Source organism: Mobula hypostoma, chromosome X1, assembly GCF_963921235.1.
Source record: "Mobula hypostoma chromosome X1, sMobHyp1.1, whole genome shotgun sequence".
Taxonomy (NCBI): domain Eukaryota; kingdom Metazoa; phylum Chordata; class Chondrichthyes; order Myliobatiformes; family Myliobatidae; genus Mobula; species Mobula hypostoma.
In genome coordinates, this window is record NC_086128.1 from 3,920,183 (window position 1) to 3,938,279 (window position 18,097).

An 18,097-nucleotide genomic window follows, 5' to 3' on the forward strand; every position below is an offset into this window, starting at 1 on the left:
CAACCTTTGTGTCATCAGCAAACTTACTAACCTATCCCTCCACTTCCTCATCCAGGTCATTTATAAAAATCATAAAGAGGAGGGGTCCCAGAACAGATCCCTGAGGCACATCACTGGTCACCAACCTCCATGCAGAATATGACCCGTCAACAACCACACTTTGCTTTCTGTGGGCAAGCCAGTTCTGGAATCCACAAAGCAAGGTCCCCTTGGATCCCATGCCTCCTTACTTTCTCAATAAGCCTTGCATGGGGTACCTTATCAAATGCCTTGCTAAAATCCATATACACTACATCTATAGCTCTACCCTCATCAATGTGCTCAGTCACATCCTCAAAAAATTCAATCAGGCTTATAAGGCATGACCTTGCCTTTGACAAAGCTATGCTGACTATTCCTAATCAACTCCAAATGTTTATAAATCCTGCCTCTCAGGATTTTCTCCATCAACTTACCAAACACTGAAGTAAGACTCACTGGTCTGTAATTTCCTGGGCTATCTCTACTCCCTTTCTTGAATAAGAGAACAACATCCGCAAACCTCCAATCCTCCGGAACCACTCCCATCCTCATTGATGATACAAAGATCATCGCTAGAGGCTCAGCAATCTCCTCCCTTGCCTCCCACAGTAGCCTGGGGTACATCACGTCTGGTCCCAGTGACTTATCCAACTTGATGCTTTCCAAAAGTTCCAGCACACCCTCTTCCTTAATATCTACATGCTCAAGCTTTTCCGCTGCAAGTCATCCCTACAATCACCAAGATCCTTTTCTGTAGTGAATACTGAAGCAAAGTATTCATTAAGTACCTCTGATATCTCCTCTGGTTCCATACACACTTTTCCACTGTCACACTTGATTGGTCCTATTCTCTCACGTCTTATCCTCTTGCTCTTCACATATTTGTAGAATTCCTTGGGATTTTCCTTAATCCTGTCTGTCAAGGCCTTCTCATGGCCCCTTCTGGCTCTCCTAATTTCATTCTTTAGCTCTTTCCTGCTAGCTTTATAATCTTCTAGATATCTATCATTACTTAGATTTTTGAACCTTTCGTAAGCTCTTCTTTTCTTCTTGACTAGATTTACAACAGCATTTGTACACCATGGTTCCTGTACCCTACCATCCTTTCCGTCTCATTGGAACGTACCTATGCAGAACTCCACGCAAATATCCCCTGAACAATTGCCACATTTCTTCTGTACGTTTCCCTGAGAACATCTGTTTCCAATTTATGCTTGCAAGTTCCTGCCTGATAGCCTAATATTTCTCCTTACTCCAATTAAACATTTCCCTAACTTGTCTGTTCCTATCCCTCTCCAATGCTATGGTAAAGCAGATAGAATTGTGATCACTATTCCCAAAATGCTCCCTCACTGAGATATCTGACACCTGACCAAGTTCATTTCCCAATACCAGATCAAGTGCAGCCTCTCCTCTTGTAGGCTTATCTACATATTGTGTCAAGAAACCTTCCTGAACACACCTAACAAACTCCACCCCATCTAAACCCCTCACTCTAGGGAGATGCCAATCAATATTTGGGAAATTAAAATCTCCCACCACAACAACCCTGTTATTTTTACTCCTTTCCAGAATCTGTCTCCATATCTGCTCCTCGATATCTCTGTTACTATTGGGTGGTCTATAAAAAATGCCCAGTCGAGTTATTGACCCCTTCCTATTCCTAATTTCCACCCACAGAGACTCCGTGGACAACCCCTCCATGACTTCCTCCTTTTCTGCAGCTGTGATACTATCTCTGATCAGCAGTGCCACGCCCCCACCTCTTTTGCCTCTCTCCCTGTCCTTTCTGAAACATCTGAAGACTGGCACTTGAAGTAGCCATTTCTGCCCCTGCACCATCCAAGTCTTTGTAATGGCCACAACATCATAACACCAAGTGCTGATTCATGCTCTAAGCTCATCCGCTTTATTCATAATACTCTTCGCATTAAAATAGACACATCTCAAACCATTGGTCTGAGCACGTCCCTTCTCCATCACCTGCCCATCCTCCCTTTCGCACTGTCTCCAAGCTTTCACTATTTGTGAGCCAGCCTCCCCTTCCTCTGTCACTTCAGTTTGGTCTCCCCCCAGCAATTCTAGTTTAAACTCTCCCCAATAGCCTTTGCAAACTAATCACATGAGTCACATTATCTTCAGCATGATCATTGATGACAGCAGCATTCCTGTTAATTTTAACATATTTTATATAAATTGTCTTGCAGAAATCTCCTGAGAACCAAAACTGAGTCCAAATTATTCTTAGTCTTAAGTGCTGGACTTGTTCTTCTCTGGATTTGAGATGAGAACATTGAATGTAGAACTTTACAGCACAATAAGGCCCTTCATCCCATGATGTGCCAACCTTTTAACCTTCTCCAAGGTCAATCTAACCCACATAACCCTCCATTTTTCTAACATCCATGTGCCTATCTAAGAGTTTCTTAAATGTCCCCTTTGTATCTGTCTCTACTGCCCCGTTCCACGCGCTTGCCACTGCCTCTGTAAAAAAACCTACCTCCAACATCCCTACCACTAAGACTTATTTAATTTAGGATCCTTATCGGCGTCATGGAAAGAAAACATATATCGAGTCAGACAATGAGATTTTCAAACCTAGGTTTGAGAAGTGAGCTGGTAAGATTTTCTTCAAAAATTCTGTTCGCTCCCTTGAAACCATTCCAGCCGTTGAAGATTTTTAAAAATATAGTACAATGAACAATATTTATCCTATGTGTAACTATACCATAGCAGCACACTAACACTGCAAGTAGTGCTCCAATGACTTGGGTTTGATCTTGAGCTCAGGTGTTGTCTTTGTGGAGTTTGCACGTGACAATGTATGTTTGTTGTCTTTTGCTCTATTTATTCATTTTTGTAACTCATGGTAATTTTTTTGTCTTGCACTGTACTGTTGCCACAAAACAACAAATTTCATGACATATGTCAGTGATAATCCCCCTGATTCTGATCATGATTCGAATTCTGATTCTCCCATGCTCCAGTTCCCTCCCACAGCTCTGGCTACTAGGTAGAACTCACAGACTTGGGATGGAGTTGATGGATATGTGAGAGAGAATGGGTTACAGGGAGATAAGTGAGGGAGTGGCATTGATGGGACAAATAGACTCCTTATTTGTCATAATGCAATGTAAAATACAGAAAAATAGTATAGAAATCTGACCGTATCAGATCGATTGCGAAATATGGCAAGTGCAGCCAATTGATTGCGCAGTGAATCGATTGGGCCTCCTATGCATGGGAGGCACTCTATTTTTGCGCGGGTTTTCAAGTGCGCATGCTTTCATCTCGGCGGGCCAGTTTGCAGATCCCGCACAGTAAATTGCCCAGTGTGTACTGTTACCAACATGACTCAGTGAAAACGTTTAATCTTACTGCTCCATTGTCGTTCTTGCTCTGTGCATACGTTACTGTTGGCGACGAGGGTGAGATCAAAGCAAGAATGGCCGCTCTACTCCAAGCACCCAATCCGTTTTGGGCTGCACCTATGGCAAAACCGACTGCAGGAACCTGGTTGTAATGGAAGAAAACCTTCTTGGACTAGAATGAACTTCTACCAATTTTAACACCAGTGGCAAAGCTGGAGGAAGCAATGAAACTCTAGCTGTTCCGCATGCACTTGGGAGAACTTGGGCAGAAATCCTTCGATGCTCTGAACAAATCTCTACAGAATAAATCTGAACTGATGGGGGACCCTGGGAAGCGACAGAAGTGTCCTCTGTTGGTGAAGCCAGCATCCGAGCAGATGAATCAATGGACACTTCAGTAAGAGAAGAGGAGATTCGAAGCCTCTGTCCTCAACATCAGCTAATTGGGAAGCCACAGAGAGAGAAGCTGCTACCCCTACAGTGCTCCACAAGGGTGTGTAGGCCAGTTGCCTGCTATTAAACAGGATAGACGTTTCATTATTTTTCTCAATTTCCCTTCCCCTGCAGTTCCCATCGATGTGTGGGGTTGGGGGTAGGGATGAACTATATCGGATTGATTGCCAGAGTATAGCACGCTTGCATGCAGCTAATTGATTGCATGGTGAATAGATTGGGCCCCCTACATGCAGGAGGCTCTCTATTTTTGCGCAGGCTTTCGTCTTGGCAGGCCCGGCTCGTAGCTTCTGCACTGTAAGTTGTTCAGCATGTACCGTAGCTAACATGATTCAGTTTAATCTTACTGCTCCATTGTCGTTCTTGCTCTGCGCATATGGAACAAAAATAATTTGTACATTTTGGTCTAAATTAAAATGCACATAAAATATGCTATTATAAGATGTTTCAGTCACCTAAGAAAGAAAAAAAAACAATCAATTCATTATTTACTGCGAAACGGTACAAGTATAAAGATGGCATTTATTATCTCATTATTGGCGAATAACATCCCTCTGGGTAGTCTACAGTATAGTTATAATGCCAGCCACTCTAGAGGATAGCAGAGGGGTAGGGAATTGCACATCGCATTAACCAGAGCTATACACAAAGTATTTGCAATTGGAATCCACTCATAATAAACAACATACAGGTTCTCCCTAGGTAATGGCAGGGTTCTGTTCCTGTGAAATGATCATAACCCAAAGAGTTATGAACTTAAGCAGGTGTAAACAGAGTTCCCAGATAGCAAAAGGTGCCTGCAGCCCTGCAGCAGCTGGGAAACGATCCATCCCACCAGTTTCCCAAATGCTTGTTCATATGTACAGATTGTACATAAGTCAGGTTTTAGAGGCAGAGTCTTAGAGTAATACAGCACATAAATAACTTTTTGGCCCTTCGAGTCCATGCAGAGCACCGCATCCTCCCTGCTAGTACCAGTGCCCACATTTGGCCCAAACCCTTCTGAGCCCCTCCACCCCATGTACAGTATCTAATGTCTTGTAAGTGTTGCAACTGCACTCATGCAAACACTTCCTCTGACAGCTCCTTCCTGGTACTCAGTTCCCTCTCTGTAAATCAGTTGGCTCAGGTCTCTTTTAAAACTCTTCTTTCTTAACTTGTATCTGTGTCCTTGAGTTTTGAACTCCCCAACCCTAAGAAAGAGACTATGAGCGTTCACCTTATCTGAACCCCTCATAATTTTATAAATTTCTTTGAGGTCATCCGTCATTCTCCTGCGCTCCAGGAAATAAAGATCCAGTGTCACCAATAATTCAGACTCTCCAGTCCAGGCAGCATCCTTATAAACTCGTCTGTACCCTCTACAGCAGGGGTTCCCATCCTGGGGTCCACAGACCTCTTGATTAAAGGTAAGGGTCCATGGCATAAAAAAGGTTGGAAATCCCTGCTCTACAATTTGGTCTTGTCTTTCCTATGACAGTGACCTAAACCGTACATAACACTCCAAGTGTGCCCTCACCAAAGACTTAGATAACTGTGTCGTCATCTTCCTACTCCTGAACTCGATGCCCTGACTGATGAAGGGGCGCTGGTTGCCTGTTGTGTCAGATGATTGCAGGGGACCTGTGCGAGAAAGTTTTTAGAGTGGAAAAGTTGTTGCACTGGAAGTGTTTGGCCAGGTGGATTCAGAATTGGCTTGCCTGCAGAAGGCAGAGGGTGGTGGTGGAGGGAATACATTCAGATTGGAGGATTGTGACTAGTGGTGTCCCACAAGGATCTGTTCTGGGACCTCTACTTTTCGTGATTTTTATTAACGACCTGAATGTGGGGGTAGAAGGGTGGGTTGGCAAGTTTGCAGACGACACGAAGGTTGGTGGTGTTGTAGATAATGTAGAGGATTGTCGAAGATTGCAGAGAGACATTGATAAGATGCAGAAGTGGGCTGCGAAGTGGCAGATGGAGTTCAACCCGGAGAAGTGTGAGGTGGTACACTTTGGAAGGACAAACTCCAAGGCAGAGTACAAAGTAAATGGCAGGATACTTGGTAGTGTGGAGGAGCAGAGGGATCTGGGGGTACATGTCCACAGATCCCTGAAAGTTGCCTCACGGGTAGATATGGTAGTTAAGAAAGCTTATGGGGTGTTAGCTTTCATAAGTCGAGGGATAGAGTTTAAGAGTCGTGATGTGATGATGCAGCTCTATAAAACTCTGGTTAGGCCACACTTGGAGTACTGTGTCCAGTTCTGGTCGCCTCACTATAGGAAGGATGTGGAAGCATTGGAAAGGGTACAGAGGAGATTTACCAGGATGCTGCCTGGTTTAGAGAGTATGGATTATGATCAGAGATTAAGGGAGCTAGGGCTTTACTCTTTGGAGAGAAGGAGGATGAGAGGAGACATGATAGAGGTGTACAAGATATTAAGAGGAATAGATAGAGTGGATAGCCAGTGCCTCTTCCCCAGGGCACCACTGCTCAATACAAGAGGACATGGCTCTAAGGTAAGGGGTGGGAAGCTCAAGGGGGATATTAGAGGAAGGTTTTTTACTCAGAGAGTGGTTGGTGCGTGGAATGCACTGTCTGAGTCAGTGGTGGAGGCAGATACACTAGTGAAGTTTAAGAGACTACTAGACAGGTATATGGAGGAATTTAAGGTGGGGGCTTACATGGGAGGCAGGGTTTGAGGGTTGGCACAACATTGTGGACCGAAGGGCCTGTACTGTGCTGTACTATTCTATGTTCTATGTTCTATGTTCTATTTCCACTCTCTCAACCTCAGAAGTCTGGGTCCAGTGATGGATAAAGGCAAGTGTACTGAACACCTTCACTACCCTATCAACTTGTGTGGCTACTTTCAGCAATCACAGGTCCCTCTGTTCCACAGCACTCATCAGAGCCCTACCCTTCACCACACAGGCTCTACCTTGGCTTTACTGTCACACTTATCTAAGTTAAAACCCATTTGCCAATCTTCAGCCCATCTCCCGAATGGGTCTAGGTCTCTTGTAATCTGCTTCACTATCAACAAAGTCCCCTAATTCAGTATCATCAGCAAACTTGCTAATAATGTCATTTCCATTCTTATCCAAATCAGTTACATAAACAATGTATAACAGAGGTCCCGACACTGACTCCTGAGGCTCTCCACTAGTCACAGGCCTCCAGTCCGAGAATCGACCTTCAGCCATCACCTATCTTCAAGCCAGTTCTGAATCCATTTTATTTGCTCCCCTAAATACCATGTGACTGAGCTTCCAGATTAGCATTACTAAAGTCAACATTTACAACATCCACTGCTTCATCAACTCCCTTCGTTACCACTTGCAGAAATTCCAAAAGATTTGCCATAAATGACCTCCCATGCACAGAACCATACTGACTATTGATAATCAGGTGATGGTAGAGCTTGTCTTTCATAATTCCCTCCAATAATTTTCCTACAACTGCATTCATGCCTGTAGTTCCTTGGCCTGACCTTGCTACCCTTCTTGAATAATGGACAAACACAAGCCACCCTCCAGTCTTCTTGAACATCACTAGTGGCTAACGATAAAGCAAACACCTCTATGAGGGCCTCCCCAGAGTTCGTGACCTGGGGGAGGAGCTGTGCATTGGAACTGTTCTGATAAAGATGTAATGAGTAAGTTATAGTACTTATCCTTTCACCACAAATGCCATCTACAAAGTGCAAGCCAATGTCAGTCAAAATGAAAGTAGATTAATGAAAACAGAATATATTGGAAGCACTTGGCAGTTCAGACTTTTTTGGTAACATTTAAAATTTCTGGCATACACACATACTTTTAATCACTAAGAGTAAATTTGAAAGTGCAGCCAGTTAAGGCATTGAGGATGCACTCTGCAAAGCAGGCAAGTCTCACATTTGGCCATTGACCTCCATTGACCACTGAGCTGATTCCTGTGGTAGATAATACTGTGGATGCCGCTAATGTGTAATAAAAGCAATATACTGTTCAGAGGACTAAAAGGGTAGGGAGCAGGTGTCCAGATCCTACAAACAACAGCTTTAGAATCTAAATTCACTGATAAAAGCGAATGCTAGAATTAGCAAAGTTGGCCATGAAATAACTGGATTGCTATAAAATTTCAAATGATTGAAGAAAACCTATTGACCTACTCACTCCCATTGGACAAGAACGTAACTCCAATTTGGCACTAAATTGCTTAACTTTATATTCTCCTAGTCAGGGTTTCACTCACATGAAACTTTTCCCGAGTTGGAAGCTCACCACCTCAGGGTAGATGGTGGTGGTAGCAATGCCTAAATGCTGAGAGCGTATACTGTAAACAGCAAGCACAGTAAATAGGTACAAATGGTTTACTAACCTGTGCTGCTTGCTCTTCCTGTTGTTTCTTTATGCTTTCTAGAATCTCTTGAAATTCTTTCTCCTTTTCCTCAGCCTCCCGGAGAGTGGCTTCGTTTTGCTCAGCATAGGCCATTGCCACGACAGCCAGAATTAAGTTAATCAGATAAAACGACCCAATGAAGATGATGACCACAAAGAAGATCATGTAGGTTTTGCCAGCAGCACGCAGGGTCTGTAGGAGAAACAGGAGTTGGCAATGTCTGGTGTTGACATTGGACTTTTTACAATGGCTTGTATTTAGAAACATATGGATGACATTTAAATCATCCTTTCGGTGAGGATGTTAGTTAACCTAGGAGAATAAAGAATTGGGACACAGGTCTGTGAGGATGAATAAAGGAATTAATAGGAGAATATTATCTGATGGACATAGTATGGGACCAGAAAGGGTGATTTTGCACATTACGCTTGTTAATGTGTCTTCATAAGAAGTTAAAATACAGTGATCTTGAAACTAAAGTAAGCAGAGAACTAATAGTGCTTGCCTTAGTCAGATTTTTCTGTTTAATTTCTATAAGCTATCAAGTATCAGGTGGAAGCTCGAAACTGTGCAATCCTTCCATAAGATGCCCAGCAAAGCAACCAACCATACAGTACATCTCCTTAACCAATCAGACTGAAAGATTGTTGGTAAATAATGCAAAGTTTCAACCCTATAGTGTAAGAGTAAAATAGTCAATGTTAAAATAAATACAGAAAGTAGAATTTAAAAAAGGGAAATATTATATTTCCATTACTTGAACTTCATCTACGCTGCCTCATCATTACACATTTAGCACTACTGCAAGTCTTGTACCCAGTAACCAACATCTATGATGGTTCTTCAACAATGACCTCAATATCACCATGGAACTCATAAACACACCTTCCACCTTGTTCCAGAGCGTAAATCTGAAGCCGGGAGCAACAAGACCTCATGGAAGGAGAGCAGGTGCCTGCAAATCTGAATCCCCATTGGGGAGATGATGATTACCACAGCTCTTGTTGACCCTGTAATCAGTGGACAGTTTGAACCATGGAAAAATGCTGCATCCTCATAAATAGTCTGCCTTCCTGAATTACATTTCTACCAATCCATCACCTTGTGCTTCTCCTTTCCCTTTTTACACTTTAGATAACCAAATGTTATCTTTTATTCAGATGATGGAGGAAAATCAAGATGACAGTGATGGTGAAGACATACTAACATACAATTTCACATTCACAGCCATCTGCCCAGCTCACCATCCATTATCTGGAAGTCAGCATTATGGCAAGATTTGTACTAGAGCAATGATGACTTTCAACCATAGTTGGAGGCTGGGACAATGTAGGTTCTGGTTTACCAGGAGGTGAGATTACACAGAAGCTCTGCAGTAGAGCACTCAGATAAGTTCCCTGATGAGGTAGCCTACAGGAGAAAACTGGTGGGTATGAACAATGGAATGTTTGGTGGATTGGCAGATCTGTCAGAAGAATATGTGCAATGTCAAGGTGTAAAAAAGAGTTTCAATTCAAGTTAACCCTAGGCTTTAGATTGAGCATAAACCCCTCCAGTGGAAAGAGGAAATATTGTTATATTGTAGGCTCAACTGTAACCTGATGACTAATGTAGCATCCATTATACCACTACTCTGGGTGCTGTCATGGAAACAGAGTGTTCCCATAAGACTGTTAGAGCGTGCAAATTGTTTGCATGGTCTCTTAGTTGTCTAGCAATCTACTTTCCAATACCTGGTCAAAATTCTTAGGTAAAGATATGAGGGGTGATTGATAAGTTCATGGCCTAAGGTAGAAGGAGTAAATTTTAGAAAACCTAGCACATTTATTTTTCCTACATGTACACACTTAGTCCAGCGGTCTTGGAGCATACGGACCCCTTCTTCGTAGAAGTCGGCGTCTTGGACCTCCAGAAAGTGGTCCACAGCAGGGGTGATTGATAAGTTTGTGGCCTAAGGTAGAAGCAGATGAGTTATTAACTTCAAACTTTCTGTATTTTCACTCAAAGAGTTGAACTGCGCGTGCATGTAACAAGAGCTGTATAACTCATCTCCTTGGCCCTTAGGCCATGAACTTATCAATCACCCCTGCTGTGGACCACTTCTACAAAGAAGAGATCCGTATGCTCCACGACCGCTGGACTAAATGTGTACATGTAGGGGGAGACTATGTTGAAAAATAAATGTGCTAGGTTTTCTAAAATTGACTCCTTCTACCTTAGGCCACAAACTTATCAATCACCCCTCGTAGCAAGAATAGTAATGATTTCATGAAGTATAAATCTGCTATCACTTCTCAAGATGACATCATTCTCCCCTCCCCTATTGCTACTCATGGCCTTTTCTTTATCTTATAAAAGCTTTTGAGTTTATCAGATGAGAAGGACTAAGCACCAATCTTTTCAAATTTGTGGACTGCAGAAATTTACCTTTATCTTATGTCTGCTGCAAGAAGGCAGGAAAGCCATGATTTTAAGCAATTGTAAAGCCAACTTCAATGCAGATTGTATCAAGCAAGATTGCATCTTCATTCCAAGACTTCCATTAATTTTGTTAGTTCTAATCATTCAGCAAGTTTCCTCCAGAATGAGATGAGTTCCCAGTCATTGGCACTCATCCACTGAAACATTGAAGTCCTTCAAAACAGAAGTTCTCTCCCAATTTGTCCCTGCTATATAACATCATCCCCTGAAAATAATGTTAATGTTTAATGTCAATTCCAGTACACAGGTGTAAAGGAGAATGAAATAATTGTTACTCTGGATCCAATGCAGCATAAACAACACAGGATAAAGAACACAATAGTAAAAAGCACAATAAATATAAGTACATAAGATAGTTTATATACTGTACATAGATTGATTGTATGTTTATAAAGTGACGCTAGGCACAAGAGTGCCTGTACATAAGGTGACTGACAGGAAATGATAAAGCAGTGGTGACTGGGGGCATGGAGGGGTGGGTTAATAGGATAGGGGTGTGGAATAGAAGTCCACAATGAGACTCACAAAAGTAGTCTGCATCCCTTACCTCAAGGAGCCATCTCTCAGTCATTATAGAAATTTCTGATGAAATTCACTATCACCTTCACCAGTTTGAGAAAGAGTGTTTGAACCTCACAACCTCAAGAAAAGCACAAAGCTTCTGGTTTGCCCAGCAGTGATCTCAGCTCTCCTGTAAAATCCTGATAGAAGCAACCAACAGAAAGCCTCTTTGTAGAAATACCACTATTGCAAAATCCTACAAATCTATTGAAAGGATAAGCAAATCTCAGATCCTACAGAACTGGATTGGAAGCAAGTTCTCCCCAAGCTATATCTAAGAGAACACTGCACTGTGTAGGAGCATTTGACCAGGCAAAGACATAAAAGAGACAGGAACTAAGTAAATACATATAGAGTTTAGTTGACATTAATGGAATATAGCATGGTTTAACTTGGAATTAATATTTCATACTGCCTTCATAGTTCAGGTGCACCACTGGTAAATAGGAAAATGGGGTTAGAGCCATTAGTAGTATACTTGAAAGGGTCTTCCTGAGCAGCTGGGCAGAAAGAGAACTTTGAGTTGCTTCAGCTCTTCCTTTTCCTCCTCCTCCTCCCCTTCCTTACACCCTCACTCTTTATTTTCAATCTGGTGCAAAGAGATGTTCAACAATTTTTACAATGTTGTGGAACATTTCAGGGATGGCCAGAGGTTTTGAGTATTAGAGCATACAGACATACAAGCTCTTAAATTAGGAACAGGAACAGGCCATTAACAAGGCCCTCAAGCCTTAATAAGATCAAGGTTTACTGATTATAATCTTAATTCTGAATTGTCATAGGTGATGACATTTCACTTATTTGCTTACCAAGAATCTACCCAACGCAACCTTATAAATATTCAAAGATTTTTCTTCCACCACTTTTTGAGAAAGAGTATTCTAACGACTCAGGACCTTCTGAGAGAAAAGATTTCACTTCTTTCTCCTTCTTTAATGGCGATCCATTATTCCACATTCTTCCAGAAGAGAAAATGATCCTCTTCACACCCACCCATAAAACTGCACATAACCTTGTTTCAATCAATAAACAGTGCTCACTATTCTAAACTCCAGCAGATTTAACTTTACAACATTAGATGATCCAACCATTCCAGGTGCTAGCCTTGTAAACCTTTCCTGAACTGTTTTCAAAGCATTCGACCCTTCCTTAAATAAAGAAACTAATACTGTCTACAATATTCCAGATGTGGTCTCACTAATATCCTATAAATGAAGTAAAACTAGTCTGCTTTTGTTTTCGTTTTTTTTCCTAGCAATAAGAAATAACATTCTGTTAGCTTTCCTGATTATCCATGGAACCAATATACTGGCCTTTTATGGTTGCTCTGCTCTCAAAGCTCTGTATTCTTTCATTATTTAGATAAAATGTTTCTTTTTTTATTTAGCCTACCATATTTTCCCACATTGTACTCCATTTAAACTCATAGAGTTATACATAACAGAAACAGGCCCTTTGGCCCATCTGGTCCATACCTACCGAGATACCCCATTCAAGCTAGTCCCATTTGCCAGCATTTTTCCAGCTATTTGACAGATCTTTGCCCACACACCAAACTATGCACATCTCTTTATAGCTGTCTTATTTGTCTTCACAATTAACATTCCTACCTATCATTGTGTCAGCAACCATACTTTCAGTGCCTTCATCTAGATTATTTGGACCAATTGCAAAAGCCTAAGGTCCCCACACCAAACACTGTGATACACCACTTATATTTTGTCAACCAAAAAGGGCTCTTGGAATGAGCTGCCAATGCAAGTGGTGCATGAGAGCTCGATATCAATATTTAAGAGACATTTGGATAAATACATGAATGATAGGGGTTGGAGGGCTATGGTCTGGGAGCAGGTCGATGGGAGTAGGCAGTTTAAGTTGTTTCAGCATAGACTAGATGAGCCTAAGGACCTTTTTCTGTGCTGTACTTCTTTATGACTCTACCTTGCTGTAACATTTTTAGTAGCAGCTTCCAGTAGCTTGCAGAATCATTATTTCAGCTCACCAGCTCATCAAGTCCATGATATTTCTGTTTATATGGACCATCATAAAATAGTATGACTTCCATTATATGTACACTATATACATTTGTCAAAGACCTGAAAATCAGAATAAAACTACAGGTGACGTGAAATATTAACTCTGTTTCTCTTTGCACAGATGCTATCTGACCCACTGGGTATTTATCTCTTTAGAAATACCACGTGGAACACGTCCTTCTGGCACAACAAGCTATGCTGCCAGCAATCGATCTCTTTAAAATTTGCCTATTCGCAAGGCAATTTACAATCACCAATTAACCTACTATCTGGTAGGTCTTTGGACTGTGGGAGGAAACTGGAACATCAGGAGGAAACCTACATAGTCATGGGAAGAATGTACCCACTCCTTACAGACAGTGGCGGGAATTGAACTTCAAACTCTGATGCTCTAAGCTGTAATAGTGTTGTAATAGTGGCACCCCAAGTAAATTGAGCAATTTCTGTTTTCATTACACTTTTGCAAGGGTTACATACCAGTCATTAGCCACTTTGTTAATAGATAGCCCTTGTCATCCACAAGTAAGCTTTTCTATGCCGTGGTGGATTAACTGCATCTGGTAGAGTCGATTGCTGTGCAGTGAACAATTGTCAATATCACTGGGCATTGACCAGCAAGAATTTGTGTCCACACCAGCTGGATACTGAGGGAAAAGATTTACTTTCAGACTGGTGCATGGCTACAATGGCAAGTGGTGCTGGCAGAGCTATGTATGAGTCAATGTTGTCCACACTAAGGAGCTGCTGGCAAGCCATGTGTTCTCTCCACCTGCTCATCTCTGGCAGGAAAAAAGCTGAGTTATGATAAAAAATTAAATCTATTCACTAACTTCCAGCTGGAATGTACAAGATCGTGTTTTATGAAAGTGACTCCAACAAATTTCATGAGAATGATATGAATGCACAAAAGGGTTATAGAGGGATGCAGCACAGAATCAGGCTCTTTAGACTATCGAGTCAATGCTAAGCAACAATCAATCAACCATTTATACTGCTCCTAAATTAATCACTTTTTGTTTCATCATCTCCACATTCTCATTGCATTCTCCCAGCTTCTATCACCAGCCTACACATTAACAATAATCTACATAACCTTGGGTTGTGAGGAAAATGGAGAAGCCAGAGGAAACCCACACAGTTTTAGGTGGAATCTGCAACTCCACACAGACAAGCACCCAAGATTAGGGTTGAACCTGAGTTTCTGACACTGTGGAGTGGTGGAGTGGTGGAGTGGCAACTATACATCCATTCCAAAATTAGAGAATGATTTTTTCAGTACACAATTTACACATGACTTTACTGAGACATCACTACCTTTCTGAGTTTCTTTTTATTATTTTATTATCTTGAATCACCATATAGCCCAACAAAAATCAATACAACTTAGATAGAATAAAAATACAGATTGAAAATGAAAGTGATTGGACTTTTGATTTACAATAAATTGAATTATCACAAAAGGTACCACAGTATAGGAACAAGACTGTTAGGATGGCTAACAGCGTCTTCCCCCAGGCTGTGAGACTTCTGAATACACTGCAAGCACCCAAGTCACATTATTGATGACAATACCAATAGCAGTAATATTGTTGTATATTTAACTGTATGTCATATATGCACTTTATATCAACTTGTACATCTACAGATTACTTTTTTATCTATTAATATTATTGTGTTAATATTATTTTGTATGCTGTATGTGACATATGTGCTGTGTTTTGCAACTTGGTCCCAGAGGAACATCCTCTTCGATATTATTTGTTAGCTTTCTTTCATAGTTCATCTTTTCCCTCTTAATGACCTTAGTTTCCTTTTGTAAGCTTTTAAAAACTTTCCAATCCTCTGTCTTCCCACTAATTTTTACTTCCTTGTATGCCCTCTCCTTTGCTTTAACTTTGGCTTTGACTTCTCTTGTCAGCCACGGTTGCATCCCTTTTCCATTAGAAAATTTCTTCTTTTTTGAAATTTTAGTGGTAATGATGGTTGAGTTTAATGCATTGGTTAAGAATAACATTTTACAACTTCCCAATCTGGATGTTGAGCCTTACACACCATCGACAGCTACCAGCAATTAGTGCACGTGTTCCTCATCCTCAAATGCCAAAAAAGCATCACTCAAGTGTAGTCAGTTTGCCAATGTAGGGAAATCTGGCAGCCAGTCTGTGCATAGCAAGTCCAAAGAAGAATGAAATGTAACCAAATACGAAATTAAGATGTCTTAAGTGATAATAATTATTGAATATTGAGCATGGGTCTGCTCATCCTTTAGCCTAAACATTCAGTCTGCTCACTGACTGAAGCCAGAGTCTTTCCCATTTAGCATTCTCAAATTAATGATGTCTTTCACCTAGAAGGACAATGAGAACACCACTACCTACAGATCCTCATCCAAATTTTATATCAGATGACCTTGAACTCTCTTCTCAATTACATTGCAGAAGTACTTTCACCATAAGGGCAGTAACAGATCAAGAGAACTCATCTCCTCCTCCTCAAGGGAAGCAAAGAATTTTGTTCTACCTAACAAGTCCACTTACTGTAAATGAATAAAATAATGCAGTGCATCCTTTGCATGTTTGATAGATTTTCTCAGAATGGTGTCTGTAACAAAGTCATACTAAAATATTGCCCTATACTGTATTTATAAGACCATAAGCCCATAAGACATAGGAGCAGAATTGGGCCATCTAACTCATCGGGTCTGCTCCGCCATTCAATCATGGCTGATCCTTTTTTTTCCATCTCCTCCTCCTCCTCAACCCCAGTTCCCAGCCTTTTCCCCGAAACCTTTGATGCCATGTGCAACCAAGAACCTATCAATCTCTGCCTTTAATACACCCAATGACTTGGCCTCCACAGCTATGTGTGGCAACAAATTTCACAAATTCACCACCCTTTGGCTGAAGAAATTTGCTTGCATCTCTGTTTTGAAATGGCACCCTTCTATCCTGAGGCCATGCCCTTTTGTCCTAGACTCCCCCACCATGGAAGCGTCCTTTCCACATTTACTCTGTCTAGGCTTTTCAACATTTGAAAAGTTTCAATGAGATCCCCTCTCATCCTTATGAATTCCAGTGAGTACAGACCCTGACCAATCAACATTCCTCGCATGATAATGCTTTCATTCCTGGAAACATCCTTGTGAACCTCCTCTGGACCCTCTCCAATGCCAGCACATCTTTTCTTAGATGAGGGGCCCAAAACTGTTCACAATACTCAAGGTGAGGTCTCACCAGTGCCTTACAAAGCCTCAGCATCACATCCCTGCTCTTGTATTCTAGACCTCTTGAAATGAATGCTAACATGGCATTTGCCTTCCTCACCACCGACTCAACCTGCCAGTTAACCATTAGGGTATTCTGCACAATGACTCCCAAGTCCCTTTGCATCTCAGATTTTTGGATTTTCTCCCCATTTAGAAAATAGTCCATACATTTATTTCTACTACCAAAGTCCATGACCATGCATTTTCCAAAATTGCATTTCATTTGCCACTTTCTTGCCCATTTTCCTAAACTGTCTAAGTCCTTCTACATCCTACCTGTTTCCTCAACATCTGTCCCTCCACCAATCTTCATATCATCTGTAAACTTGGCAACAAAGCCATCTATTCCATTATTTATATCACCTATATACAGCAAAAAAAAAGTAATCCCATCACCAACTCCTGCGGAACACCACTAGTCACTGGCAGCCAACCAGAAAAGGATCCTTTTATTCCCACTCACTGCCTCCTACCAATCAGCCAATGCTCTAACCATGTTAGTAACTTTCCTGTAATGCCATGGTCTCTTAACTTGGTAAGCAGCCTCATTTGTGGCACCTTGTCAAAGACCTTCTGAAAGTCTAAATATACAACATCCACAGCATCCCCTTTATCTATCCCACTTGTAATCTCCTCAAAGAATTCCAACAGGTTCGTCAGTCAGGATTTTCCCTGAAGGAAACCATGCTGACTTTGTACTATCTTGTGCTGTGTCACCAAATACTCCATCACCTCATCCTTAACAATTAACTCTAACATCTTTCCAACCACTGAGGTCAGGCTAACTGGTCTATAAACTAGGCTACATACATCAAATTTGCTGGTGAACGCAGCAGGCCAGGCAGCATCTATAGGAAGAGGCGCAGTCGACGTTTCAGGCCGAGACCCTTCGTCAGGACTAACTAGGCTAACTGGATTTATGATCCAATGCCCTCCTGACTCAAAGACAATTACCTAATTGTATCCAATTGGATATGGTCATCTCCCAGAATTTGTGAGGACTTGCAGTATAATTTTCAAAAATAAGACTAAACTTATTCCAAACATCATAAAAATAGACCCAGGCACTGAATGCTAACAAATATAGGAGTTAAGCTTTTCAGATACTGATATCTATCAAAAGCACTTAACCTTGGAACACTCTAATAGAGGCAATCTTTAGTGAGGCTCTTGAAGTGGAGTGTGATTATGTCATTGCTAGTCACCAGCTGTGGAAATTTCTGGAGGCGGAATCCAGCTGTACCGAATTTACTGGCCACTACAGACATTGGGCCCATTGGGCCCAATGTGTATTTAACTCAGGGGTAAGGGGCCGACCTGATTTAGACAATCATCAGAAGAACTGGTTCCAAGCCTGCTCCATTCTGGATTCTCCAAAGCTGCTCCAGACTAAGCAGCGGTCACTAAAGAAGGAAAGGCTGACAAATAAAATGTGAAACTCATCCCTATAGGGACAGGAAGAACAAAATTATTCCTTGACCATACAGTTGCAATTGGTAACAACACTACTGTTGTCTATTCTCGGTCTCCCAGAAGACAAACG

At 41.5% G+C, this 18,097-nt stretch overlaps 1 protein-coding gene across 1 annotated transcript in view; it reads right to left on the reverse strand.

Annotated features, from left to right (window-relative positions):
- Positions 1-18,097, reverse strand: part of scn4ab (sodium channel, voltage-gated, type IV, alpha, b) — a 218,761-nt gene that overhangs the window by 65,764 nt on the left and 134,900 nt on the right. Inside the window, exon 10 of the mRNA XM_063037680.1 lies at positions 8,191-8,403. Coding sequence (XP_062893750.1) covers positions 8,191-8,403 — 213 coding nt within the window. The remainder of the gene's footprint in view (positions 1-8,190; positions 8,404-18,097) is intronic.